Below are 27,555 nucleotides of genomic sequence, written 5' to 3'. Positions count from 1 at the left end.
AAAAGAGCTGGTGCCACCCACGCACGAGCTCGGGGGCCCTCACCGGGACGGCCCACGTCTGGAGTTTCTGCCCACGGCTCGGTGGTCCCGTGGCCAGAAAGGGGTGGCGCCGGGTGAAGGGGACTCGCCAGCCTCGCCCGGGCCCCGTGCCGCCGGCCCGCGAGCCCACCTTGTTGTTTTGCATGTCCTTGTTGGCCCCGTTCTTCAGGAGCACGACAGCCGCCTCCACGTTGTTCACGGCGGCGGCCCAGTGCAGTGCGGACTTGCCTGTGTGCGGGGCAGAGAGGAGGTTGGGGCAGGGCAGGCGGCACGGGGCCCACCCACCGCGGGCTGGACCGCGCGGCCCGGCTCACCCAGGTCGTCCACGGCGTTGACGTCGGCATGCGAGTTGACGAGATCTTCCAGCATGCCCTCCACCGCCAGGCGGGGCGGCCAGGATCAGCGGCGTCGTGCCATCGTGCATGCGCGCGTCCAGGTCCGTGGCTCGGTTCCGGATCAGGATCTACGCGACAGAGGAGGGGGCAGGCTTGGCAAACGGGAGTCAAGGGCCGCCGGCGACAAAGCCCCCTCTTGGACCAGCCCGGGCGGTGGGGGGGGGGGGAGCAGGAAGGGCGGAGCTCCGCCGGCCACCGCTGGAGGATCCAGGGGCCGACGCGCTCATCTAATCCTGCCACCACCGCCCAGGACCCACAGGGGTGAAGTCCCCCGCCCAGCCACAGCGGGCAGAACCACGTCTGAGTCGCGGACTCAGACCGCTGAGACCCGCCGTGTCCCTGCAGACACACAGAAGAGGGGCAGGCCCTGCCTCACGTGCCGCTGTGCCCGGGGCCACAGGCGAGAAGGACAGTCCCTGCCCACCGGTGGGTGAAAAGGGCTGGCCTCACGCCCACGAGATGCCCGTGGGAATTTACGTGTCTCTGTGCCACCAAGGCCGTGGGAGCAAACAGAGCCTGCTCCAGGGGGCTCGTTTCAATGCTCCTCTCCTCTCTCACTAGCCTCACTGCCTACATCTGCAGCAAGATAACGTGCTAAAAACTCACTAAATTACAGCTCTGTGATGACCCCCCCCCCCCCCCCCCCCCGCTTATGCCCCACCTTGCCTGTCTGTTGAGGGCACGGCTGCTCGGAGCCTGTGGGCGCGCGGCAGGGGAACCAGTTGGAGGCTTGCAAAAGGAGCCCGTGTGGGGATGTTCCCCAAAAACCCAGACGTCCAATTCCCCGGACCCACCCTTGCCCCGGGCTCCCAGCAGCAAGCCGCAGCCCCTAAACCCTTCTTTTCACCGCCGCCGCCAGCTACGCCTCCAGCCAAGGCTGATCGGGAGGCGGGAGGCCGTGATGGGCCGCCACAGCGGGACCAGGAGGCCGTCTCGGGTGGGGGTGAGGAAGCGCTGCCACCTCCTGGCGGCCCGCCTCCCCCGCGAATGCGCGACTCAGAGCGCCCGTTCAGCACGAGCCCCGCCGAGGTTACACTTGGTATCGGGGCTCTGGGGCTCCGTGAGCCCGGTCGACAGCCCTGACCGGGAGGCAGAGGGGCTCGCGTGGCCGCAGCTGCCCACCTGGAAGACGCCCTGCCGTCGGCAGACACGGCTGCGTGCAGCGGGGTGCGGCCCATGTTGTCCTGGATGTTGGCGTCGGCGCTGGCTTCCAGCAGGCGCTTGGCCGCGTCGGAGCGCGAGTAGCGGGCAGCCAGGTGCAGGGCGGTCTCGCCAGTGCGGTCCGTCTGGTTGTGCAGACTGGCGCCCTGATAGATGAAGTCGGAGATGACGGCGGGCGCGTCCTCCTCCTCCTCGCTGTTGCCCGTCTCCAGGCCCCCTCCGCTGCAGGAGGCGATCATGAGGGGCGTGAAGCCGTCTGTGTGAAGGCAGGGACAAGCGCTCCGTCAGGAAGGCCGGCCCCCGGCAGCGGCCCCAGGGCGGTGCTGCCGGTCCCGCGGGGCTGGGCACCCACGGCCATGCCGCCCGGAGCCACCACAATCAACCTGAGCTCCCCAAGGGGCAGAGCCAGGTTCGGCCGCCAACTGGCCGGAGGCAATGAGGACCCTGCAGCTTGGCCTCCTGACCCGCCCGGGACCTTCAGCAATAACCCACCCGAGAACAAGCGACGTAAGAGTCGCGTGGTTGGGAAACCCACAGCTTGGCCGCTTCGAGACAAGAAATTAACTTGGCGGGCAGAGAGCCACCCCCAGGACAGAGCCAGCTAAGGACACGGCGTCTCCTGGGACGTCTTGTCCCGCTCCAAGGAGAGAGCACACCTTGCCCCCGTGCTCGGCTTCCTGAATACTGACCCCAGGCAGGCGGCTGGACAAGGGGGACCCCTAGAGCCTCTGGGGGGGGGGGGGGCGGTGCGGGTGGCCGGCTGTGCACCTACCCGGCCCTCGGACGTTCACATCCATGCTGTCGGCGTCGGCCTCGCCCTGGGGTGGCGTGGGGGCCATGGCGGACACACGCAGGTCGGCAGCGTCCAGGTGCTGCTGGGTCCACTGCCGGTGATCTGCCTGGTCATCCAGGTCGGGGGAGAACCACTGGCTCCTCGAACTGAGGAAGGGTGTGAGCAGAGAGCCCTGTCATGGGGGGGGGGGGTCCCGGGGCAGGGCTGAGGCCGCCCGGGGAGGCCCTGGAGCCCACCCGACTCACCCGGAACTTCTTGGCCTCCAGATCCTCGTCACCCCACTCGTGCTGGCTGTCGTCCATGAGAGCACCATCCGACGCGTTCTTCAGGGGCCTGGGGGCAAGGGGTCGGGAAAGCGACGCTGAGCGGGGCTCCTCCCCGAGGCCACGGCTCGGGTGGCCGCCCGACGCCCTCGGACCGCGCGAGGTGAGGCCCATGGGCGCGCAGGGGGCGGCTCCCGTCTCCCCCACGCCCCCCACGGGCCGCAGCGGCATCCACTAACTTGAGGCCCACGGAGTCCTCGCCGAGGGGCTCCCGCCGCTTCTTCTTGCTGGCCTCTGACACCTTGAAGCCCTCCGGGAACCAGAGCTGTCCATGCTGCCGCCGACGCTTGCGGGACAGCAGCACCCCGCAGCCCACAAAGAAGAGGAGCACGAAGGCGGCCACGGCCACGTACATGAAGTGCAGCTGCGGGGGCGGGGGCGGCTCCACGGTCTCACTGCGGGCGCCGGGACATCAGGCGGCGGCTACGCGGCAGGCCGGCAGCCGGGGGGCAGCGGACTGGCTCCACAGCTGGGCGCCTCCTCACCCACCCTCCTCCAACCCGCCCCCCAAAATAAGGTCATTTTCTACGCGATTAATCAGAATTGCAAACTATCGCTAAATTCTCTCCTGCACCAGCCGACTATCTGGAGACGGCTTCTACTTTTTTCTCCTTTAAGGGAGGATTAGCCAACTTCAAATCACTGCACTCGCATGGAGCTGTTAAGACAAAGGATTTAGGAGGATTTTCAAGATACAAACTTCAACACTTCACATGACACCGATCAATTCTTCTCTCTCTCTCTCTTTTTTAAAAAGCTGTAATGATTTTGAAATAATACCCAACAAAGAAAAATCAGGGGGATGAGAGGGGGGAGGAACGGGCTCCCACTTTCCGGCAGATGTGTCTGTCCGTCCCCCTGGGCCAGCCACACCGACAGCTGTCATTACGGGGAGGGAGGGCGCACCAGGCAGAAAATCCCAGAAAAAGTGGTTCCCTAGCTCTGGATGGCATGACGCACACACACCCATAGGCGGCAAATGGCACAAAGAACAAGAACGTTTTTGGAGGGGGGACTAGGAGACTTGACCCCTCCCTGGTAGGCTCTTCCTAGAAGCCAGCAAACTGTCCCCAAGGGAGCACGGCTGGGGTGGGCCACTCACTCTGCACGGCCTCGATCTTGTAGGGGATGTTGAGGCTGCCCAGCGAGGCGAGGGCACCCAGGAAGGCGGCCACGTCCGTGGCGCTCTGGAAGCATTGTGAGGACGACTGGACACACTGCCGGTTGTCAATCTCCAGGTAGACAATGGATCTGGGGGGACACGCAGGTCAGGGGGCTCAGACCGCAGGTTTATGCCCTGCCGCCGCCCAGTTTACCCCTCTGGCTCAGGCGTGGTCCCGATGCGGGGAGATGCTCCCAGAAAGGGAGGGCGGTCTGGGGTTGCAGGGAGCCAGGTCTGTACAGAATGACGTGGGGGGTGGGGGCGGGTGTGGGGGGGGTCAGTGTGCTCTGTCTCCAGCCCAGCAAACCCAGCCCACGGCAGGTGCTCCCCAGACACCCCTCAAAGCGCTCTCCCACCTGGCCCTGCCACCCTCCACTGTCCCCTTGGGAGCCACAAGCACCCTCTCCCCCATCTCAGAAGGACAGAGACCTCAGGGGTCTGGTTCCCATCTGGGAGCTGACCCCAGCGCTGGAACACCGGCTGGGCAGGGGGGAGGGGGGGGGGTCAGCAGCTCCGGCAGGAACGCCGCCGGCGCGGGGCCCTATCAGTCCTGGACTCGCGGGACCCTCGGTCTCCTTCACCCGCAGGCGCCCACTCACCCGCGGATGTCCATGGGGTCCAGCTCCCGGCGCCGGCGGCGGCCCCGCCGCCCGGGAGCAGGGCGGCCTCCACCCGGTCGAGCAGGGCCCCGGCGCGGCCCAGCCGTCCACGGCGCGCTTGATGGGGTGTTTGCGCAGCTCCTCCTCGCGGCCGTAGTAGGGGAAGACCATGGGCTGGCCGTGCGCGTCGCGCTTGAAGACCACGTTGGTGTGCAGCAGGCGGCTGAGCTCCCGCAGGAAGTGCAGGGAGTTGTTGCGCAGCTGCTGCGGGCGGCGTCAGCACCACCAGCACCAGCGCGCCGGCCGCCAGCCGCTCGGGCACGTGCTCCGCGCAGTCCAGCCCGTCCCACTCGCACTCGGCGCTGTTGCAGCCCTGGTCGCAGTGCCCGTCACCGAAGTGGTCCTTGCAGTACTGGTCGTACAGGGGGCTGCAGGCGCAGGGGCGCTCAGGCGGCCGCCGCCGGGCCCCGCCCACGCGCCCCTGGCCCGGCCTCCCGCCTCCCCCCCCCCAAGTCCGCCTGAACCCCCGCCCCCCATTGGCCCCGCCCCCCGCCGCCCGGCCTGAGTCCCGCCCACGCCCCAGGCCCCTCCCCCCGGGCGCCCCGCCCCCCCCACGCCGCCTCACTTGCACTGGCCGTCCGCGCGCTGGCAGTCGAAGCCGTCGAACAGGCACCCGGCCGAGTTGCACTGGCTGTCGCAGCGGCCGTCGCTGAAGTACTTCCAGCACTGCAGCGACTGCGAGCAGTTCTGCCAGGGGTCGTTGAAGTTGAGGGAGCAGTCGCCGCCGTCCCAGCCGCACGCGTGGTTGTTGCAGCCCAGGCTGCACACCTTGTTGCCCGCCTCCTCGCGGCACTCGGGCAGCTCGCACGCCTCCTCGATCTGCGGCGGGGGGATGTCGACGCCCAGGCCGCCCCCGAAGCTGTAGTCCAGGATGTGGCACAGGAGCCCGTTGAACTTGGCGGGGCACAGGCAGCGGTAGAAGGGGCTCTCGGGCATCGGCTCGCAGCTGCCCTGGTTGTAGCAGGGGTTGCCGCCCACGCAGGGGCTGCCGGCCGGGAACTGGCACTCGGGGCCCGTGAAGGGGCCCAGGCACAGGCAGGTGGGGCTGCGCGGGCCCGAGATGCACGTGCCGCCGTTGAGGCAGCGCAGGCTCCCGCAGGCGCGCGCGTCGTTCTCGCACGTGGCGCCCTCGAAGCCCTGCGGGGACAGGCAGCCGCGGGCACGCGTCAGGGGGACCCCTGCCCGCCCAGCGATGCCGCTGCCTCTCCGCGCCCCCCTCGCCTGGGAGAGGGCCCACGACGACCCGTCCCGGGAGGGGAGAGGATGCGCGGGGCCCTGAGGAACCCAGCGGGGCACCGCACCGGCGGGGGTGTGACACCGCATCTCAGAGCCCAAAGCCTGCCCGCGCCAGGAGCGACCCTGAAGGTTCAGCTCCGGCTCCTCCCGGTGTTGGCTCCCCCACCGTAACCCCTACCGGGAGAAGTCGAGATGCTGAAACAGGAAGTTGGGTGTGTGCAAAGGGGCGTGGCCAGTGCCTGCACAGTCTTTCCCTAAAGCTGACACTGCTCCGAGAAACCGCTCGCTCTCGGTAACGCCCAGCTCCAACCAAGCCCCGCCCTCTGGAGCATGGTGTGTGAGGCATCGAGGGGGTACCCTCCCGCCACCTGCGGACCAAGGAGCCCCCCACGGCTGCACCTACCGCCGGGCACTTGCAGATGAACCCGCGGGCAGTGTTGGAGGCCACGGCGCAAGTGCCCCCGTTCTGGCAGGGCCTGCCCTTACAGCCGTTGATGACCGACTCACAGCGGCGTCCTGGGGACGAGAGCAGGCGTGAGGGGCTTGCCCGGCCCCCGCGGCCTCCGCCCCACCTTGCCGCGGCACCCACCTGTATGGCCCGCGCGACACTCGCAGTAGAAGTCGTTGACGCGCTGCACGCAGTTCTGGGTGCCACGGGCGTCGCAGGGGTTGGACAGGCACTCGTTCACGTCTCCCTCACAGCGCTCGCCCACGAAGCCGGGTGGGCAGGCGCAGCTGTAGCCGCCGACCTGGTCCACGCAGGTGCCGTTGTTAAAGCACTTGGGGCCCCGGGAGACGGGGTCGATGAGGGGACTGCAGTCGTCCACGTTGACCTCACAGTGCACACCTGCAGAAGCGCGGACGCCGTCAGGGGCCTGAGCGTGCCACGCGCCGGCCCGGCTCCCTCCTCGGGGCGCTCCCCTCAGCAAACGGTCGGGATGGGACCACACAGACGCTCAGGAGAGAGGACGCTGGCGACAGGGGCAGCCCGGCTGGGCCCCCCCCCCCTCCCCCGCCTCGCTCGGTCAGCCCCGCACCTGCCTTCTGCCCCCACAAGGCAGAGCGGAAGCTTGAGCTGGGCCTAGGGTGCTTCCGGCCAGGGCCCGGCCTGCCCACTTTCCCCTGGGGCACAGCCCTGGGGCGTGGCTGTTCCTTACCCTGTGTGCCCCGGGGACAGGAACACTTGTAGGTGTTGATGAGGTCGATGCAGGTGCCCCCGTTTTGGCATGGGTGGGACAGACACTCGTTGATCTCCTCAGAGCAGTTCACCCCGTGGTACCCGGCCACGCACTGTGCAGGGAAACAAACGAGGGGTGGGGGCCTGTGGCTTGGTGGGCGGCTGAGATGCGGCCCTCTACCCGCTGTGCAGGCTGACGGGGCCACACCACAGGCCACTCTCTTGATCCGTGAAGGCTTGAGTTCCTCACACCCGGTCGGCCCAGAGGGAGACCCTTGCCCAGCCGACTCTGATAAGCTGAGGGTCACTGCCCGGAGCTCAGGCCAGAGCGCGTCCTGTGGCCATGAGGTGGAGGCCCCGGGGCAGGTGTCAGCTGAGCCCGGAGACAGAGCTCTTGGGGAGGGGACCCAGACGGAAACCCCACCCATATTCCCGGGTATTCTTCTTCTTCCCGGCTCCCCCCGCCGCGGGACACCTCCACCAGGCAGTCTTCCCTGATTACCACCGCCCTCCCTTACTGGGACTGCGTAAAGTCGGGTTTAGTCCTCCCCACGGAGCCTGCTCGCGGCCCGGGGCCTGCCACACTCACAGCCGGCACCCCTTGCCCCCCCGGGACGGGTCCCCACCTCGCAGGAGTAGCCGCCAGGGTAGTCGGTGCAGGTGGCCCCATTCTGGCAGGGGCTGGGCGAGCACTCGTCCACCTGGTCCTCGCAGTAGCTGCCCGTGTAGCCGGCCTGGCAGCGACAGTGGTGCGTGTTGCCCGCGTCCATGCAGAGCCCCCCGTTCCGGCACAGGTGGGTGACGTTGATGTCTGGGGGGCGGGGGAAGCAGAGGGAGGGGGCCTCAGACCTCCTGGCATCAGGGGGTGGACACCCGGGGGGGGGGGGGGGGGGCGCCGGGGAACCCTGGGCCGGCCGGGCCGCGGGGTTACCTCGGCGCCGTGCGGCCACCTCGCAGGACACGTTGGGCACGTCGCAGTAGAGGCCGGTCCAGCCGCTGTGGCACTCGCAGCGGTACAGGGTGTTGGTCTGCCAGCACTTGCCGCCGTTCTTACACGGTGAGGAGTCGCACCAGCGCACGAGGTTCTGGGGACAGCGGGGGTCGCCTGTGTTTACGCTCCCTCCCGGGGCTGACCCCGCGAGGCCGTGCGGAACACGCAGAACCTCGCGCCCGCGCGGGCTTGTGAGCCCATCCTACAGACACGGGAACTTGAGGCCCCTGGGCCGCCACCCCCCCCACCCCCCCCATCGGGAGCGGCCTGGGGCTGGGGCTCTCGTGCTCGGGGCCTCAGCAAATCCCGAACACCAGCAGCCTGCCGTCGAAAGAGTCCTCTCTGTAAGTAAGCTACTCTGTCGGAAGCCTTGTGACACATCTCACGTGAGACTCTTTAATAAAGACGAGGCTTCGGTACTTTTCCGTGTTTTCCGGAAAGACGCTGGCTTTCAGCTCCGTTCCTCCCCTGCTTCTTTCTCACTCTTGCTTCGTAAACCCTTGCACCCGAGCTGAGCGCGGCCCCATTCCCCACCCGATTCCCTAGGTGGCACGTGGCCTTGGGCCGGGCGCTGGGCCAGCCGGCCGGCCAGGTCCCAGGAGCCGCGCGGCCAAGGCCACCCCTGCCCTCCCGGCCCGGCTCTCGCCGCACCGGTCCACCAGCGGCGCGGGGAGGCCGACGGCCGGGGCCGGGCAGGGTGGCCGTGACGACGCACCGCGGGCGCCCCTGCAGCCCGTCGCTCACCTGGCAGTTGAGGCCCGTGTAGCCCTGTGGGCAGGTGCACTTGTAGGTCCCGTAGCTGTCCTGGCAGGTGCCGCCGTGCAGGCAGGGCCGAGAATCACACTCGTTGACGTCGTGCTGGCAGTAGCTGCCCGTGAAGCCAGGCGGACACAGACAGGTGAAGGAGCTGATGCCGTCCACGCAGGTGCCGCCGTTGAAACAGGAGCTGGAGGCGAGCAAGCAGCAGGGGAGAAGGGTGAGGGGGGCGCACGGCCCTGCCCGAGAAGCTTCCCCCGGACTCAGACTGCGGCGGAAGGGGCCCGACAGCTACAACAGGCGGCGAGCAGCCCGGATGACCTCAGGGAGGCCCCGGGAAGCCCCGGGAGGCCCCAGCACGGGGCCGGGGACCGACCGCAAGCTCTCACGGCACCTTACGCCCACTTCCTCTGCCCCCTTTACGAGTCACGCCGGGAAGAGCTTTAAACACACGGGTATGTGGTAGTTAACATAAACATGAGGAAGGAACCAGAATCTGCACGGACAACGTAGATGAGTGTGTCAGAGGGTGCGAGAATGCTGAGCGCTGAGCTTCCCGGCGGCCAAGGGAAAAAGCGAAACAAGACGGGCCACAGAGTTGAGGCTGACAGAAGGGGGCACACCCGTTCTCCAGGAGAAACCCCCCACCCCGGGCTCCCGGGTCTCACACTGGTCGGCGGACCAAGGCTCGTTTAGAACACGACGCCTGCCGCGGTGGGTGGGGAGAGCCGGCCAGGTGGACACCCGCTGGATGTGCCCGGCCGCCAGGTGCTGTGCCCGGCCCCCGCGGCCTGCTGCCCCGTGCGGCGCCCTTGCCTCTCTGTGCAGTCGGGCGTGTTGTTCTCGCAGTGGATGCCGCTGAAGCCCGTGGGGCAGGTGCAGGTGTAGCTGTCCACGCAGTCGGTGCAGTTGGCACCGTGGTGGCAGGGGTTGCTGGCGCACTCGTTGATGTCCTCCTCGCAAAAAGCCCCCCGGAAGCCAGGCAGGCAGTCGCAGAAAGCCGTGTTAACGCCGTCTGTGCAGGAGCCGCCGTTGTGGCACGGGTCTGCGGGGGGGACAGAAGGCAGGCCTGAGGGTGGGCTGCGGCGTCCCCCCGGAGCTGGGGGCCCACGGCCCCCCACTCCTAGGCCCCAGGCGGCAGGGCAGGGGCAGAATGTGTAAGCTCAACAGTCAGGCCGACGAGGCTGGCGCCATCGTGTCCCCTGCCCGCTTGGTGACACCTGTCTGGGCCTCAGCGTCCTACGACCCGGGGTCGGAGAGCCCTGCTCCCTGCTGGGTCATGACAAGGACCGATAAGGCTGCACGATGGGAGGAGCTACCCCAGCCCGCGGGGAGGGGCGGTGGCTCGGGAGGCTTCTGGAACCACCCAGAACCGCCCCTGGTCCCCGCGAGGCCCACAGCTGTGCAAGCAGCAGCCCCCCCCCCCCCCCCCACCGCGCGCCCCCCAGCACTTCCTCTAATTGAGCCCAGTGCCCTGGGCATGTCCCCGGGCACTGCGTCGTGGGTCCTCCCGCCTGGTGCCAGCCCGCTCCCTGCCCCGTGCCTGCCCAGAAAACCGCAGGTCCTGCCCAGAAAACCGCGTTAACAGGTGGCCGAGCGGGCCCCGCCACTCACTGGGTCGGCAGTCATCCACGTCCGTCTCGCAGTTGTGCCCCGTGTAGCCGGCGCGGCAGCGACAACGGTAGCCGCCGTTGGTGTTCTGGCAGGAGGCGCCGTGGCGGCACGGGTTCTTGACACACTCGTTGATGTCGACCTCGCATGTCTGTCCTGGGGGAGGAGGAGGGGGCCGACAGTTCAGCCCCCGCCCTCCAGGCCTCTCCGGCAGCCTTCTCTGCCCCGGGACCGTCCCCTGGGGGCACCCCAGGAAGGAAGGGGGCTCTCTGACTTGCGATCCCCCAGTTTGGGGCCAAGCAGACAGAAACTGGGGGTGGGAAGGGCCCTGCCAGGCCCATCTCTGCTTCCGGAGCCCCTACAGGTGGCTCTGCAGCCTGCAGAGATGGGGAGCGCCCCAGACCTCCCGCCCCAGGAGAGCGGACCCAGGCAGGGCTGCAGGGCCAGGAGGCCTCACCTTGCCAGCCTGCAGGACAGACGCACGAGAAGCTCTCGAAGTCCTCGGACTCCTGGCACTCGCCACCGTTCCTGCAGGGGCCGGGGGCGCACGGGGCCAGCACCACCTCACACGTGGCTCCTGAGGGCAAGGGGGACAGCGTTGAGACCCAGGGGGCCTGGCCCAGAGGACCAATGCCCCATGGCATCTCCCGACGGAGGCCCTGATGGCCCCTGAGCCGCCAGAGTCCTCTGTCTGACAGCCCCGTGGGGCAGGAGGGGGGGTGGGGGGTGGTGCCGCCCTCGGGACCATGGGTGAGCTCCTGGCGGAGTGAGAACCCAAACCGGGGGGCTACTTGGCTCCAAAACTGTCCCCGCAGGACACGGCCTGGGCCTCAACCCCTCGGGAGTGCCTGCTCCCGGCCTCACGCCCTCTCCTGGTCTCCTGGAGGCCTTAGAGCTCCTCCCAAGGGCTCTGGGGCCACAGGCAGCCCGCGGCCGGTCACGGAGGCCACCGAGCAGAGGCCGGACAGCAGGGGAGGAGCCCCGGCCCCGAGCACCCCTCCCCGTCAGGGAGCACCTGTGGTACAGGACCCCGGCGCAGGGAAGGGAGTCTCGCCAGAAGCGGGTCGCACTGGGGCGACTTTCCTCCATGGAAACCCAGCGGACAGCCTTCCTGTTTACGGCCGTGGGGGCTGATTCCCGGGGAAGAAAGGAAGCACTATCTTCCCCGTAGCCCATTATCTCCCTGGCCTGCTGGTGTGAGTTTCCAAGGCCTTTCTTTCTATCTGTTTCCACGGTGACCTAGGCAGGCAGGAAATTCGCCAGAGTTTCCGACAATTGTGCAGAGGGAAGCAGGAAGTGGGCAGACGGGAAGCAGGTCAGCACAGGCCGGCTCCTCCCCACCAGGCCCGCCAGCCTCCGATGCTGTATCTGCAAGGGACTCGTGCGTCCCAGGCAAGGGGCCCCTGGGCGGCTACCGGCCACAAGCTGCCTCACCAATGCAGGAGAGAAAATCCAGGTCCCCAGCTCTGGCCACAGGCTGCCTCGTGTGGTGGGAGCCACCAGCACGGAGACAGGCCCCCTCCTCCCCACCCCCCCCCCCATCCCCCAGCCTGGCCGGACAGGGCTCTCTCGGGACCTCCAGGCTCGTCAGCAGGGAGGCCCGAGGCTGTCCCCAGCGGCAGCGCCCTCGGCCCACTCCCAGTGGGACCCAGGGACAGCAGTGGTTGTGGACTTTTGTTTTTTAACACTTTGCAAATCTCCTCCACGGAGGGGACCATTTCCCGCGATCCCGTTGGCCGGAGCCAACGGCAGACGCTGGGACGCCCAGGGAAACGCCTCCCGCCTCTGCTTGGCGCTAACAGAGGGCTCCTTGTTTCCCCGACACAAAGAGGGCCCGCCGTCAAAGGATCCCTCAGGCCTGGCCAGCAAGGTGGGGGGGGGGGGGGGGGCAGTCCGGCCCCCAGAGGCCCATGCAGTGTGGACGCTGGGCCGTGGAGGCCAGCAGCCCAGGCCTAGCTTGTGGCTCTGCTGTGCAGCACCCCATCTCCTCCCCTCCCAGGCAGGCTGGCCAAACCAAGTACTCGGGACACGCTCGTATTAAGATCGCTGTCCAGTGTCCTATATAGTCGTGTGTGACTTTGGCAGAAATTTGCGGAATGAGGCCCGAATGTGGCCAGCCCTCAGCCTGCACGTGGCGAGCGGAACTCTGGGTGTACCTACTGAGTCAGGAGCCCGGCCGGCCCCAGGAAAGCCACCGGGCACGCACTGTGCCACGCACGCCCGCACCCGTGGGCCCCGCCCTCACCTGTGTAGGGCAGCGGGCAGTTGCACGTGTAGCCGGCCACATCATCGATGCACGAGCCCTGGTTCAGGCACGGGTTAGACGCACACTCGTTGATGTTGGTTTTGGCAATTGGGCCCTGGAGACAGAGGGCCGGTGGTGAGTGCGCCCATCACCCCAGAGGCTCTGAAGGGGCCCCCTAGGGTGGAGGGAGAGCCCCGCGCCGAGCCTACCCCGGAGGGTCTGCCCTGAGGGCAGCGGGTGCCTGTGGCGGGAGAGAGGAGCGAGGCGCCGCGGTCCCAGCGCCCCCCGAGGGCCCGCTCTGCGCCAGCACCCCTGCCCGGCCCCACTCACCACTGAAGCCCTCGCGGCAGGTGCACACGTAGCCGCTGGTCATGTCTCTACAGGCGCCCCCGTTGGCGCAGGGGTTGGACTCACACTCGTTGGTGTTGATGTCACAGTGAGCCCCACTCCACCCGGGGTCACAGTCACACGTTGTACCTGCAGGGGTGACCACGGCGCCATTGAAGTGCGCCCAAGCTCCCGGCCCTGCTGCCGTCCCCAGGCCTGATGGCACGGGGGTGGGGGGGGGGGGCACCCCCACCGGAGAGTCCTTTCGCGGGGGGACCCCAGCCCCCCACCCGCCCAAGAGGGCGGCTATGGGTGTGGCCGTGCCACATCCGGGCAGTCGTCAGAAGGCCACCTGCCACTCACCCACCACGTGGCCTTGGACACAGAGTACGAGGTCCCCGCCCGCATCAACAGCCCCATCCACGCGGCCAGCGCTGGGTGCGGAGCAGGTGTCAGGAACCAGGTGAGCTCTGCCTCCGCTCCACACCCTCGCCCTGCCGACACCACGCGTGCGGGGGGCCACGCCAGCCGGGTGTCCTACAACTCGCTCCTGGGAAGGACGCCCCGGGAGAAGGGCTCGGGCCCACACACAGCACCCACGCCAGACGCCCATCGTGGGGGGCCGGGCTGTCACCTGTACTTCTGACCGACCAGCCACATACCCGGTTTCCCAAGACCCTCTCCTCGGGACGGAGATTGGCTAGAACGGCTCCCGGGAGTCAGAAAAGGGCTTCGCTCGCTAGGCCAGTGGTTTGCTACACAAGCCTAACCTTAGAACAACCCGCACGGGTTGAGACGCATGGGACAAGGTGTGGGGGAGGCATGGGCTCCTGTGCTCTGGGCGCCACCCTCCCGGCACCTCCAGCTGCCCTCAGCCAGGAGCTCTCTGAACCCCACCGGTTCGCGCTCTTCTGTTGCACAGGCACGGCTGGTGAACTCCACCTGCAGCCCCTCTCCTGCTTGGAGGTGGGGGTGGGACTGTGACCACGCTGCTGGCCCCCAGACCCCCATCCTTAGGCGACCTTGCCCACCTCCTCAACACGGACCCAGGTGTGCCCCTTTCACCTCCGCGGATGGGAGCCGTTTCAGCAGCCAGGACGGAGAACAAGGTAGACCCCGGTGTCACACACACGCGTGCTGGCTGCCGCTGACCCACAAGCGCGTCCGGGGCCCCGTGACCACACGTGGCCGTGCTGAGCACACACCAGGAGCCGGCGAGGGCCCTGCGAGCCCTTGCCTGTGAGGGGCACCCGCTCCCGGCCTGTCCGAGGCTCCGCGCAGGCCTCTCCCTCGCCCGCCGGCCTCCGGGGACAGAGCTCCCGCCCACACCTACCCGTTGAGGCTGTCCCGGCAGGCCCCGTGGATGCAGGGGTTGCTGCTGCACTCGTTGACCTCGGACAGGCACGTGGGGCCGTGGTAGCCCTCGGGGCAGCGGCAGGTGAAGCTGTTGGTGCCGTCCTCGCAGGTGCCCCCGTGGTGGCAGGGGTTGCCCGCACACTCGTCGATGTTGACGTTGCACATGCTCCCTGGAAGCGGGGAGGGGGGCTCAGATACCCACAGCCGGGCCCCCCCAGAAGGAGGGGCAGGGGGGTCTTCGTGAGCAAGTTCTGGCCCCTCGGAGCCTCAGTTTGCCCTGTTGAACGGGGACGACACCCAACCCCTCTCCCCAGGTCCTTCCGAGGCGTAACCTGGGTAAGCGGGGGCTTCGCACGGGAGCACAGCGCCAGCCGGCCGGGCCCAGGGGCCCCGGGGACAAGGCCGGCGTCAGCCCAACCGCCCAGAGACGCCTTCGGGGAAGACACAGGACGCACGCCCAGAGGAGTCTGCCCTGACCAGGGATAAGGGGCTCGAGGGTGCCCGTCCCGGTCCTGGTCAGAGCCCAGGCCTCCCGTGGTCTCTGCCCCAATGGGCCGAGGCTGGCAGCCGGAGAGCTGGGCCCTGGGTGGAGGCCTGCCCCGTCCCGCCCACCTGGGGACCCGGCGGAGTCGCTGGCCTTGACCTCGGCCCCTGCGGCAAGGGCTTGAGGGGCCTGGGAGGGGCAGAGCCCCAGCGGGTCCCTAGGCCCCAGGCCGCTCACCTGTGTAGCCCGGCTCGCACGAGCACTCGTAGCCGTCGATCTTGTCCAGACACGTGCCTGAGTCACAGGGGCTGCTGGCACAGTCATCTAGGTTGGTCTCACAGTTGGGTCCTGGCGGTGGGCAGCACCGGAGGTCAGCTCCTGGGCCCCCCCCACCGTCCCCCCGACACACACACCCCGCCCCCCCGCCCTCCCCCAGGCACCTGTGGTCCCCTTGAGGCAGAGGCACAGGTAGGCGTTGTCGCGGTCCTGGCAGGTGCCGCCGTGGCGGGCAGGGCTGGCTGTGACACTCGTTGACGTTGGTCTCGCAGTGGTGGCCCGTGTAGCCCGGCCGGCACAGGCAGGTGAAGGTGGCAACACCATCCTTGCACGACCCGTAGTGGCAAGGATCGGGGTCACACTCGTCAATGTCCACCTCGCAGTGCGGCCCCGTGTAGCCTGCAGGGCAAGGCCAAGGGCACTCAGGGCGGCTGCTCCGGAAAGGCCCCAACCACACCCGGGCTCTCCCGGAGCAGAGTGGGCAGCGTGCCGTTCATCACGGGACCCCCCGCCCCCCCCCCCGCCCCTTCCCCAGACCCGGGAGCCTGCCCACCCTCTGCCCACCGGCCCCCGCACCTTCCGTGCACACGCAGGTGTAGGTGTTGGGCCCGTCCAGGCACTTGGCGCCGTTCCTGCAAGGCGTGCTTGCACACATCTCGTCCACGTCAAACTGACACAGGTGCCCGGTGAAGCCTGCGGCGAGGACAGGGAGGCAGTCGGACGCAATGGGTGCCGGGGGGGCCCGTGGCCGAGCCCCCGCCGGGCCACAGCAGGGAGTCCCTCCCCAGGCCACGCTCCGGCCAGGGCCCAGTAGCCCTCCTGACCTCTCCTCTTGCTCCCTTTCAGCTCCTGCCACTGCCCCTGCAGGAGGGGCTTTTCTCATACAGACTCCGGCTACTACGGTCCCAGCCATCCCGCGGTGAACGAGGTCCCCCACTCAGCGTCTGGGACGGCTGATTTATACCTTGCAGGCCCACGGCTCTGACCTGCCAGGCCTCCCGAGTGTCGGCATCCTAGACCTACAGACCCTCCGGCCACGGGCTCCTGGAGCCCTCCTGTTGTGTCTCCTGCAGGCCAGCAGAGGTGGGGAGGGCGGGGCAGGCCCACTCCCTCCCAGCTGCGAGCCCTCAGAGAGCCGGGCTGGCATCTCTTCACCACCTAAGCTCCCCGGGGACCTGGGGACTATAATCCCGCTCCCAGGGGAACCCCAGCGGCAGGGAGGATTTCTGGGTCCCGGGCTCCCCCTAAGCCCAGCCTGACGTGGCCTGGCCTGACCACTCCCGAAGTGAAGTCCTTGCAGGCCAGTCCCTGGGGGACCTGCCCGGTGCCCCTCAGGACAGGAGAAGGGGCTCCCGTAGGACCAGGCCCAGACCTGAGCTAGGCCTCCTAGTGGGTCGTCGGAGCTCCCGGCCTACCTCCCCCAGAGGGACGGTGGGGGCTGGGCAGCAGCCCCGCTGGGGACGGGCCTCACCTGTGGGGCACTCGCACAGAAACTCGTTGATTTTGTCCAGGCAGCGGCCGTTCTGGAGGCAGGGGCTGCTGGCGCACTCGTCCGTGTTGACCTCACAGTGCACGCCCTCGTAGCCTGGGGCGGGGGGCGGGGAGGGGGCACAGGGGTCCGTGAAGAGCCGCGGCCACCCCCCACCGCAGCTCAGGGCACAGAGATGGACGCCCACGCCAGCCGCCGGCAGAGGCGACTGGCCAGCACCCTCCGTACCTGTTCTCCTGCGGCTCGCCTGGCTCCCGGGCCCCCCGCCCCCCAAGCCCTGGCGCTTGCCCTCTGGGCTGGTGCCCCGCGGGCCGGCCCGGGCCGGCGCGGAGGCCAGGGGCACAGAGCGGTCGCCAGGGGCGCCGCCAGCGGGGTCACCCCGACAGGCAGGAGGCTGGCTCCACGTACCCGGCATGCAGATGCACTGGAACTCCCCGATCTGGTCCAGGCAGGTGGCGTCATTCTGACACGGGTTCGAGATGCACTCGTTGACGTCAATCTCGCAGCGCGGGCCCGTGTAGCCCTGCAGACACTGGCACTCGAAGGAGCCCAGCGTGTTGATGCACTTGCCCGCGTGCTCACAGGGGTTGGCGCCTGGTGGGGGCCGGGGCGGGGCAGCACCGGTGAGAGCCTGCTTCAGGCACCCCGGCCACCGGACCATTCTGGGGCATGCTCGCCTCCCCCATCAGACTGGCAGTCCTCTCTGCTGGAGGCGGGGGGGGGTGGGTGCCACGCCCCCCCCCCCCCCGTCAGACCAGGAACCCTCTGAGGGCGGAGTCGATGTCCCAGACTCCCCAGCACCCCCCCCCCAACCGCACGACTTGCCCGACGCACCCAGCGAGCACTCGTCCACGTCCTGGCTGCAGGCCGGGCCCGTGTACCCGGAGGGGCAGGTGCAGATGGCCTTGCCGTTGACGGGGTTGGTGTCACAGTTGGAGCCCTCGTTGCAAGGGTTGCTGATGCAGGCGTCGTTTAGATGGCAGAGCAGACCTGGGCGGGGCGGCCGCGGTCAGCGGGGCGCTACCTCTCCGGCCTGGGTCCAGGCCCGGCTCCACAGGGACGGGCCTCCCATGGCCACGCTGCCCGGCGGCCCCGTCGGGCCCACGACCCCCAGACTACCCTGGGGGGCTCGTCACCAGCAGGCCTGCCCCGGGCACCCCGGCCTCCTTCCCTCCGGAAAGGCCCCTTCGGCAAAAGCCATCAGCCGTGCGCCTGAGCGAGGCTGCACACGCCAGGCAGGGCCGGGGGAGCCCAGGGCGGTGGTGCCACGTCCCCTGTGCCCACGCCCCACCCCCCAGACCCGCCTCGGGGGGCAGCCCCGCCCCCCGTGGCCGGGGCGCTCACCGGTGCGGCCATGAGGACACTCGCAGTAGAAGGAGGCCACTCGGTCGTGGCAGGTGGCCCCGTGGAAGCAGGCGGCGCTGGCACAGTCGTCGATGTTCTCGCTGCAGTCTTCCCCCGTCCAGCCGTTGACGCACACGCAGTTGTAGCCGCCGTGGGTGTTGTGGCAGGTCCCGCCGTTCTGGCAGGCGTTGGGCATCAGCTGGCACTCGTCTACGTCCTCGGTGCAGTACTGGCCTGCGGAGGCCCAGCCCGTCACGCCTCGACCACCGGGCCCGGGGGCCACCGCCCCCGGGAAGCCTTCCCAGGCAGACTCCTCCACCCACCGCAGCCTGGACCGCTGTATCCCCGCTGCCCCCGGCCCCCCATCGCTCTGCTGTGGGCACCGGTGCTCTGGGGGGGCCCACGCTTGTCCGCCATCCCCAGCCTGGCCGAAGCCCAGGGGACCCGACTGTGGCGCGCCCCTGCCTGGGGGGCCGCACGCGACCCGCACCGACGAGCCGATGGTAGGGCGGGGGCCTCGGCCCCCCGGTCGCGGGCAGGGGCTGCCCCGGGTCACGCCGCCCTTCCCGGACCGCGCTCCCTGTGCGGGCACTGTGTCGGGCGGGGGCCGCTCCCCTGCGTGTGCACCTGTCCACTCGGGCGGGCAGCGGCAGTTGTAAGTGTTCACGCCGTCCACGCAGGCGCCTCCGTTCTTGCAGCTGTTTCCGGGACAGTCGTCGATATTCTCCTCGCAGTTCTGGCCAGTGAAGCCTGCGGCAGGGGGAGCCAGGAGCCCGGTCAGACCCTGCCCATCTGTGCTCGCCCCAGCATCTTCCTGGCTGGACCCACGACACCCTGCTCTGGACCAGCTGCCGCCCCCCTCAGGGCCTGCCCCGGGATGCCCACCACCTCAGGGCCCTCGGGGCCCTCGGGGTCCAAGCCCCATCCCCTGGTCCCCCTGTTCCCCGTGTGACCAGGCCCCACACTCCAGGGCCCACGTGTGACACGTTCCTCTCTGAGGAATCATTGTGCAAAGGGCCCGCTGAACAGACGGGGACTTGGGAACACGGGATCCTGGACGGGGCGTCGTAAAAATCCCGTGTAGCAGAGTTAACCAGGGGCGGCTGTAAGCGGGTGCTGCCTGCAGGTGAGGCGCTGTGCTGGGGCCGGGGAGGGCTCCAGGCAGAAGCCCGGAGGAGGCAGGGCGGACACGCGGCCCTCAGCTTCCCAGGAACAGAGGTGTGGTGCCCGCTTCTCCCCCCCAAGCCGGGCCAACCTCTGTCAACGTCGCCTCCACGCCAGTCACCTATTAACCCGCTCAACTCCCGCCGGTTCAATCATCAACCAACAAAGGTGCGCCTGGCAAGAGCCCAAACCTACAGCCAGTTACTAATTAATGCCCCTCCCGGGGCGCCTTTGAACCTGTCTCCTGCCCGAGGAGAGCCGATCCCCTCCCTCGGGCCGCCCACCCCACCGGTGCCCTGGGGGGTAAAGCAGGTGGTCTAGAAGAGCCGAAGTGGACAGTGGACAGTGTTTTAGAGAGAGTGCCCCAAATCAGAGCCCGGAGCCTGAGTTCTGACTCCCACGTATGTTGTAGGGGCCTGAGCACGCCTCCCCGCCCCCCACCCCAGTACCTCCGAGGGTCTCCTACAGGGCCGTGCGGCACACAAGCCTGGCGAGCCCTCACCGGGAGAATCTCGCCCCGCTGGCCCCAGCGGGAGCCAGCACCAGCTCCATGACCAGGGTGTCCCCTGGCGGGTCGCCCCACAGCTCACGTCCTCCAGCCCTCAGTGTGGCCCCTGGAGGGCAGGCTTCTCTTGAGACACGTGGCTGGATGTGAGGTCCCAGGCCCGAGGTCACCAGGCCAGCAAAAAGGCATCTGAACCCAGAACCCAGGGGCAGGCCTGGCGAGTGGGCTTATCTCTTGGCCCCCAGGGACAGCTGGCCAGCCAGCAGCCCTGGGGTGGTCAGGGGGCAAGGGGAACACCCAGCGACACTCAGGAAACGCGTGCCCTTCGAGCCTGCACACAAAGCTGGCTGGTGCGGTGACGAGGCCCCGGGCTTGGTGGCGGACAGGCAGGCAGAACGCTTCCCCTTTGCAGGGGCCGTTGGGTCAATCCACCCGTCACCCCCCAGGTCGGCTGGGCCCTGAGCGCCCAGGACCCAAACCCCACCGACCCAGGAGGTTTTTAAGCCTCTCGCCAATGTTATTATTTTTAGATCACCAGCCGCAAAACTGACTCAAAAGCTACAGCGGGAAGACCAGCCCCTACAGCAGGGACGGTGGAGCCGCTGGGGGACCAGCAGGGGCGGCTGTCCCACACCAGCCCCCACATCCAGGCCACTGGGGGGGGGGGGGGCAGCGACGTGAGCTCCGACCACATGGAAACAAGAGACCCGGGGAGGCACAAACAAGGATGTCCCTGCAGCTGCGCCTCGTTCCCTAACTTGCACGTGGCTCTGGGGAATTCAAGGTGAGGGGCTCAGAGCAGGGCGAAGAGCCAGGGGCCATGAGGGCAGCGGCACCCGCGGGGCAGACGGGGCACTGGGAGGATACGCCCGTCCAGCCAGGCTCAGCCAGGAGCCCGCCCTGGGGGCTGCAGGGACCCCGGGTCCCTGGCATGGGGGACAAGCGCTGGGCGGCTGCAGCGGACCCCACCCCCAGGCAGAAGTGAGAAGGTGGGAGACCAGGGAGATGCCTGGACCCTGTGCCAGGCTCCCCTAACTGGTACCCCCCTTTCCAGACCCGCCCGCCGTCCTGTGTGTGCTGGGACACCGTCCTCCGAGCCCCGGCCCGGCCCGCACCCCCGGGGCCTCCCCGGGGCAGTACCTGGCAGGCAGGCGCACTCGTGGGTGGTGTCCCCCGTGGGGCGGCAGGTGCCCCCGTTCTGGCAGGGTGAGGGGCTGCAGGGCACGTAGGGCAGCTCGCAGTGGGGGCCGGTGTGGGTGGCGCGGCAGGTGCAGCGGTAGGAGCCGACCTCGTTGTGGCAGGTGCCTCCGTTGCGACAGAGCCCGGGGCTCTGGCCGCACTCGTTGACGTCCTGCCTGCAGGTGGGGCCGTGGAAGCCGGGCGGGCAGCGGCAGATGTACGAGGCCTCGAAGGGCAGGCACTGGCCGCCGTTGGCACACGGGTTGGAGGCACACGGGTCGGCCTGCTGGCACATCTTCCCTGGGGGGCGAGGGGGGGGAGGGGTCACGCCGGGGTCCAGGGACAACTTCCAGGCACCGTGGAGGTGCCAGCCTGGCGCAAACCTGTCAGCACCGTCTCTTTAATTGCCGGGACCCCACGACGGGACACGGCCATCTTCCTGGAGATGGGGACCGAGGTTCCCGGGACACACGGCCAGCGGGGGCAGGGGGCCCCGAGACCGGACCCAGACTGTCCCCTCCAGAGTTCGTGTTCTCTGGAGAGCTCGCCGTCGGAGGTCCTGATGCAGGGCCAGCGGACCCTGGGGACCCCACTAGACGGAGGGCCCCCTCCTCGCAGAGGCAGGGAGCCCCGGGGTTCCCGGAGCGGATGTCGGGGCTGGAAAGGGGCCCGGGGACTCGAGGGCGGGGGTCACGGACTGCAGAAAGCCCTGGCCTTCTCCCAGCACGTCACGGTGCACGGGCAGTGGGGGGGGGGGACCGGGGCCGGGGCCGGGGGCCTCACCTGACCAGCCGGGGGGGCAGCGGCACTTGTACTCGGTCAGCGTGAGCAGGTCACAGGTGCCGCCGTTGCGGCAGGGCTTGGCGAGGCAGGCGTTGTCCCGGGGCGTCAGGCAGAGGGGCCCGGAGAAGCCCAGGCGGCAGGCGCAGGCGTAGTCCACCGGGCCGCCGTGGTCCACCGCGTGGCACGTGCCCGCGTTCTTGCAGGGGGCGCTGAGGCAGGGGTTGGGCGCCTGGCATCGCCGGCCCGCGAAGGCACCGCTACAGCTGCAGCAGACAGGCCGGAGCGGTTACTTCCACCGGCTCCCCGTCCGCCCGGCCCCGGCCCCCTGCGCCGTCCCCGGGGAGCGCCAGCCGCGGTCGGGCCCCGCCGCGGGCGGCACGTCCCGGGACCAGACAGCGGTGGGGGCCGCACGACCTCACGCGTGGGCCGACGGGCTGGAGACCGGAAGGCTCCGCGAGGCCGGACCTGATTGCAAACCCTCGTGAGCGTCTGCGTGGCCGCAGAGAAGGGGACACACGGGCCCACAGCCGCTCCCAGGGAGGGGGTGCCCCGAGACCCTTTGGTGTGGGGGGCTGGTCTCCTCTTTCTACCTCAAGCTGTTCTGTAACCAACGTGCCTTATTTGGGTAATAAAACAGTCCGCAGCTTTACTTTTTTTTTTTTTTCTTTTTTTTTAAATTTTAAATGTTTGTTTATTTTTGAGAGAGAGAGAAAGAGTCAGAGCGAGAGGGAGACACAGAGTCGGGAGCAGGCTCCAGGCTCTGAGCGGTCAGCACAGAGCCCGACGCGGGGCTCGAACCCACGGACCGCGAGATCGTGACCTGAGCCGAAGTCGGCCGGGTAACTGACTGGGCCACCCAGGCGCCCCCCAGCTTCTCTTCTCTTTTTTTTTTTTTTTTTTTTTTAATTTTTTTTTTAACGTTTATTTATTTTTGAGACAGAGAAAGACAGAGCATGAATGGGGGAGGGTCAGAGAGAGGGAGACACAGAATTGAAACAGGCTCCGGGCTCTGAGCTGTCAGCACAGGGGCCCGATGCGGGGCTTGAACTCACGGACCGCGAGATCGTGACCTGAGCCGAAGTCGGCGCTCAACCGACTGAGCCACCCAGGCGCCCCAAGCTTCTCTTCTTTCAACACCCACACGACCAACAGACATAAGGCTGCAGACACAGCAGAGTGGCTCCCGCCGGGGGGGTCTCACCTGCCGGGAGCACCACTGTGAGCACCCCAGCTGGCAGCCCATCCCCCACCCACACTTAGTGCCCAGACACGGTCTCCCCCTTTGGCATCAAGTCTGCACGATGTCCAGGCAACATCAGCTGGGAGCAGACAAACCCATTTCCCAGCAGGAGAAATCAAGGTGTGCCAGGAGGAGCATCCTTCCTGAGCTCTTGGCGAGCCAGCCGGGCTGGGGAGCAGGGGGAGCAGGGGGGAGCAGGGGGAGCGTGGGGGTGAAGGCCACCATGTCTGCAGGGTCTATGCTGTGCCTCTCAGCGCACTGCTCAGTCTCCAACAGGAGCAGATGAACGGGAGGGGGGGGGTTCTCACGGCTTCTTTGCAGGGACAGGGCTCAGCACATGTCACCCCACCACAGGGCCTCCCTTGGCCACCTGTTGGTCCGGCTTCTGGAGCCTGGGCCACAAACTGCCCATCGAGGTCACCTTGTGGCCTTGTACTTGAGGGAAAAGCTCAGGAAAGGCTCTGGGACCAGCCAGGCATTGTTCTTCCCAGGGGCAAAGCCTCTGAGGCATAACGTGCCCCCGGCCCGCCCCCGGGCCGCCATGGCCTGGGAAGGCAGCCGGGACGCTGCACCCACAGTCCTGGGCCCTGGGTGGGCGGGGCCTCCTCCCCCTGGCAGAGGCGGGGGCTGGCGGGGAACCTCGGGTCCCTGGATGAAGAGGGGGCTCTCCCAAACATGAAAACACCCCCGCTTTCAGAGCCCACCCGTCACACTGGGACACTGGGGACCTCCACCCTCAGCAGAGGGCAGCCTGCTTGTCCTCACTGCCTCCCCCCCCCCCCCCCCCCCCCCGCGCCTGACCCAGGGACTGGAATCAAGCCTGCATGGGTGGGGTGGCCGTCGGAGGGGCTGGGGTCTCAGGGTCTCTGCATGCCTGGGAGGCATCTGTCTCCCCGAGGGCTTTTCTCTGCGGCTACGGCTTGGGTGCGGCGGACAAGGACAACACGAAATGGCCACTGGGGCTCACCATCTGTTGTCAGAAGCCAAAAGTCCCAAACCAACTGGCTTAAAGAAAACAAGTCGCCTCCGGGGCCCCAGGGAGGGAACTCAGGCGGAGTGAGGCTCCTGCCCAGCCTGGTCAGAAGGGCGCAGTGGGGCCGGCCGGCTCCTGTGAGACAGACAGACCCCAGGAGCAGGTCCCCTCACCCCGGCACGGCCACACCCCAGGAGGCTGGGGAAGGGGGTGCTCGGATCCAGTTACAGACCGCCTGGTCCCGGCCCGAGTGGCACTGTGGGCTCGGAGTGCAGCTATGGGGGATGGGGGGGGCAAGGCAGCGCCTCCCCCAACCTATCAATGCCCTCCATTGTCAGGCGGGAGCTGGCCACCGCTCACCGCTTGGAGAAAAGGCTCTTTTTTCTTTCCCAGCCACTGACGGAGCGGGCGGGTGGTGGGTACCGGAGAGACGGCGCTTGGTCATCAGAGCAGGGTGGGAGCCCGCCTTATCCACACCACCCTCTCCCTCTCTGAGCCCTGCTGGCTTGAGGGGGGGGAGGCCTTCGTGGTCCCAGAGGGTGTCCCTGGGGCTCCCCTGCCACCAGACCAATCCCTAACTCGTCAGGACGCTGGGCGTCCCCAGAGGCACCAGAAGGCTCTGCCCGGACGCACACCCCAGACCCTCCAGCCACGGGACAATATCCCTGTGAACGGGCCCCTGCTCTCCAGCCCCCCGCCCGCCCCCCCCCCCCCCGAGTGGGGACCCCCGTGGGAAGACTGTGGGAGAACCCACCTGGACGGGTCACATCCTAGCCAACGAGGCCGGGTTACGCCGGGCCAGCAAGGGAAAACATGCCAATAAATCAGGGGTCGGTAGTGCGGACAAAGGCTGGCCGGGGAGCAGGTGCGCCTGTGGCCGGGGACGCGGGCGGCAGCTGCTCCCAGCCGGGCGCGGCGGGCCGCCAACCAGGGCGGGCGGGGCAGGAGCCAAGGAGGCTCCTCCGCGGGGGAAGGCGGCAGCTGACAGGGCCCATTGTCTCCCCTGCTCCTGCCCAGGCCAGGCGGACACCGCCGCGAAGGCACGCCGCCCAGCCCCACGGCTGCCGGGCACCGTCAGCGCCCCAGCTACAGGAGGGGCGGCCCCTGGAGACGGAACAGTAGAGGCAGGTGTTTTGTGTGGTGCGTGGGGTCCGAGGTACGACCGGGGCTGGGCCGGGAGCCTGAGCCAAGAGGAAGCACCCAGCCCGGCACAGCGTCTGGGCCTAGAGGCGAGCGCGGACGTCTGGGCCAGTCCCGAGGCCACCCTCCCCGCCACCCCCACTCTGGGGTGCTCCAGCTCCGGGCCGTTGCTTTCTCCTCTGCACCTGCGAGCGCCTCTCCCCCGACCTGGCCGTATGCTGGAGCTTTGCGGGGACGCCCCCCTGGGGCCCCCTCTGCCCACGCCACCCAGACTTCCCTGTGGGGGCCGGAGGGACCATAAGGCCCCTGCTTGGACGTGCCCAGTCTGTCCTCCACGCTGGACCTGGGGGGGGTCAGTGCAGGCCCCTGGTGGGCTTGACGAGGAAAACCGTACCCCACACCTGCCTCGAAATCGAGAGGCTTCCTACAGCGGGCCCAGCTCAGGGCCTCGAGTGACCTAAGCAAGCCCTCCTGTCGGCCCTGCGCCCCTCCTGGAGGAGGCCACCCAGTGTCTGCTCCTCCCCCTGCCTGTGGTCCTGTCCTGTCCTGGAACCCCCAGGCAGCCCAAGCAGCAGGTGAGTGACAGGTGGGGGGGTTGGCTCCAGGGGAAGGGCTGTGGAGGGACCACCAGGGGGCCGGGCTTCAGGCAGACACCCTGTCCCCCTGCCCTGCAAGGAGCGCCAAATGGCTGCCGGGCCTGTGGTCCCACAGCCGAGGACGAGGACGAGGACGCTTTGTTCCCCGCCTCAATATTTCCACTGTGCTGGCTCCCGCCCTCCCCTCCCGCCAGCGCCGCTCCATAGAAATGCAAGTCGAGGGAGCATCCGGAGGCAGACGTTGCCTTGACCTTTCACCCGGGACTAATTCTAAATTGCGCTGTTTTCTTTTCTAAGCTAAGCGGCCCATCTGCCACCCCCAGGGGACAGATGACAGCTCCCTCTGCCCCAAACTAGGAAGAGACGGAAGGACTAAGCAGTGAGAAGTGCTGTACTCAGTTCTGCCCTCAAGGAGTTTGTGGTCCGGGGGTGGGGCCCTGCGCCCCCCCCCCCACCAGCCGGTGGGGGGCAGTGAGGTGGCACCCCTCCTTGTGTCCGCAGGAGGAACCCGAGATTCTCCAGGACAGGTGCCTCCTGGGGGCACAGCTGAAATGCAGTTCGATCAGAGGAACTTCAGGGAGTGGGGGGGGTGGGTGCAGGGGGGGCTCCCCGCCCCACTCTGCCTGCCGGGACCTCAGTTTCCCAGGAGTGCAGCGGGGGTGGGGGGTCAAGGGGACCGCACGTGCCCCTCATCTGGTGACCTGGCCGTTTGGGCAGAGGGCACTCACTCTAGGCAGCGCTGGGTTTGATGTGTGTATTTCCTACCGCGTTTCTGGGAACAGATTTACCGGCCCAGCTGAGCTGCTGCGTCTGAGGGCATCTGTGGGGACACAGGACTTCCCCTGCACAGAGCTGACCCACCAGGACCTCCGGGCAGCACAGCACCGCCTTGCCCCCGCCACCGGGCAGCCCGCGTCCTTACAGCAAGAAGCCACCTGGATGCAAGTAGCCATCCCTTCCTTAACCAACTCCACCTCTGCCGAGCAGAATGCAGGCCTAGAAGCCCCCTCCCCGAATCACCACTGCTGCCCCTCCTCGAGCTTTCTGCCCAGGAAGCGGAGTCTGGGGCCCTCGGGCTCCTGCTGTACGGGCCAGCCAACGCCACATCACCGGAGTCCCCTGGTGACAAGGGGTGGGCACGGACGGGAGGCTGAAGCTCCTCCCAGAGCCCAGCACCGCAGTGCAAAGCAGAGGCCCGCCAAGGCCACTGCCTTCCACCCAAACCACAACACTCGGGGCCGCTGCCGCGAAGCCAGGCCCACCCACCCCTGCGCGGCTCGACCAGGAGTTTCTGAGACCCCCGCCTGGGAAGAAGAGAACCACCCACGTCCTAGCTCCCCTACCTGGGGCCACCCGTGGACTGGGTGGGGAAAGCTCTGGCCCCTTGCTACAGGGGCAGACTGAGGCCAGGACCTCAGTCCCCTACAGGTGGAGCCATGAGATGGGGGTCAAGGAGCCGGGTCTTTCTCTGGGCAGGGCTTGGGGGCGCTCCCGGGACCTCAGCCCCTCCTTAGGCAAAGGCCAGTCCAAGTCCCGCCCCCTACCCCAGCAGGGAACCCCTGTCTTCCAGGAGGGACTGGCTGCCAGGTGGTGATTTGCTCACTGCCTGTAGGTAGGCGGGAGCTCAGGGGCCTCCCCGGCCTGTGCCCTACCCGGGAGCGGGGTGCAGCTGGGGGCCTTTCCCACTGGGGACAGCAGGGACAGCTCAGCTCTGGGGAAACAAAGCCCCAGGAGAGGAGAGACTTGGGGCAAGTGGGCACTGGCCCGCTGCCCTCACCCCCAAAGTCCCCGGCTTCCTTTCAGACCCGCAGAAGCCTTTGTCCAGACACCTGTCCGCGGGGCGGGCTAGGACCCCGCCAGCACCTCCGCTGCACTCAAGCCCCTCCCGCCCCCCCCCCCCCCAGCCTTGGGCTGTCTCCCGGCTTCTATCCCTTTCTGCTCCAGCTCCCTCCCCCACCTGACCTGCATTCAGGGGGCACAGGGTGAGGGTGGGGCAGGTGTGCAGGGGCGACCACAGCGGGGATCGGGGCCCCTGGTGGGCTGGGGCTGCTCCCAGGGCCTCGGGGCAGCGAGGGCTCTTCCTGACAGACCCACAGCCCAAAAGAGCAGCCCAGCGGGCGGGGGTGGGGTGGGGGGGTGCAGCCTTCCCCG

General features: G+C 68.3%; 1 protein-coding gene across 1 annotated transcript in view; it reads right to left on the bottom strand.

The window, feature by feature from the left end:
- The window catches only part of NOTCH1 (notch receptor 1), a 44,671-nt gene that overhangs the window by 4,155 nt on the left and 12,961 nt on the right, over positions 1-27,555 (bottom strand). The window contains 39 exon segments of the mRNA XM_053908540.1: positions 170-267; positions 354-426; positions 428-502; positions 1,557-1,573; positions 1,576-1,851; positions 2,368-2,512; positions 2,514-2,534; positions 2,634-2,721; positions 2,891-3,108; positions 3,815-3,962; positions 4,473-4,518; positions 4,521-4,562; positions 4,565-4,742; positions 4,744-4,900; positions 5,098-5,669; positions 6,172-6,284; positions 6,358-6,615; positions 6,926-7,058; positions 7,572-7,756; positions 7,877-8,030; positions 8,681-8,882; positions 9,509-9,737; positions 10,307-10,459; positions 10,761-10,880; positions 12,549-12,648; positions 12,650-12,663; positions 12,879-13,026; positions 14,211-14,401; positions 14,953-15,063; positions 15,156-15,222; positions 15,224-15,390; positions 15,568-15,684; positions 16,463-16,576; positions 16,889-17,074; positions 17,315-17,470; positions 17,825-18,058; positions 18,452-18,574; positions 20,634-20,972; positions 21,456-21,718. Of these exon segments, the coding sequence (XP_053764515.1) occupies positions 170-267; positions 354-426; positions 428-502; positions 1,557-1,573; positions 1,576-1,851; positions 2,368-2,512; positions 2,514-2,534; positions 2,634-2,721; positions 2,891-3,108; positions 3,815-3,962; positions 4,473-4,518; positions 4,521-4,562; positions 4,565-4,742; positions 4,744-4,900; positions 5,098-5,669; positions 6,172-6,284; positions 6,358-6,615; positions 6,926-7,058; positions 7,572-7,756; positions 7,877-8,030; positions 8,681-8,882; positions 9,509-9,737; positions 10,307-10,459; positions 10,761-10,880; positions 12,549-12,648; positions 12,650-12,663; positions 12,879-13,026; positions 14,211-14,401; positions 14,953-15,063; positions 15,156-15,222; positions 15,224-15,390; positions 15,568-15,684; positions 16,463-16,576; positions 16,889-17,074; positions 17,315-17,470; positions 17,825-18,058; positions 18,452-18,574; positions 20,634-20,972; positions 21,456-21,718 (6,031 nt within the window).

This window comes from Panthera pardus, unplaced genomic scaffold, assembly GCF_024362965.1.
Source record: "Panthera pardus isolate Hobbes unplaced genomic scaffold, ASM2436296v1 HiC_scaffold_20, whole genome shotgun sequence".
In the NCBI taxonomy this organism is placed as follows: domain Eukaryota; kingdom Metazoa; phylum Chordata; class Mammalia; order Carnivora; family Felidae; genus Panthera; species Panthera pardus.
This window is presented reverse-complemented; position numbering and strand designations above follow the sequence as displayed.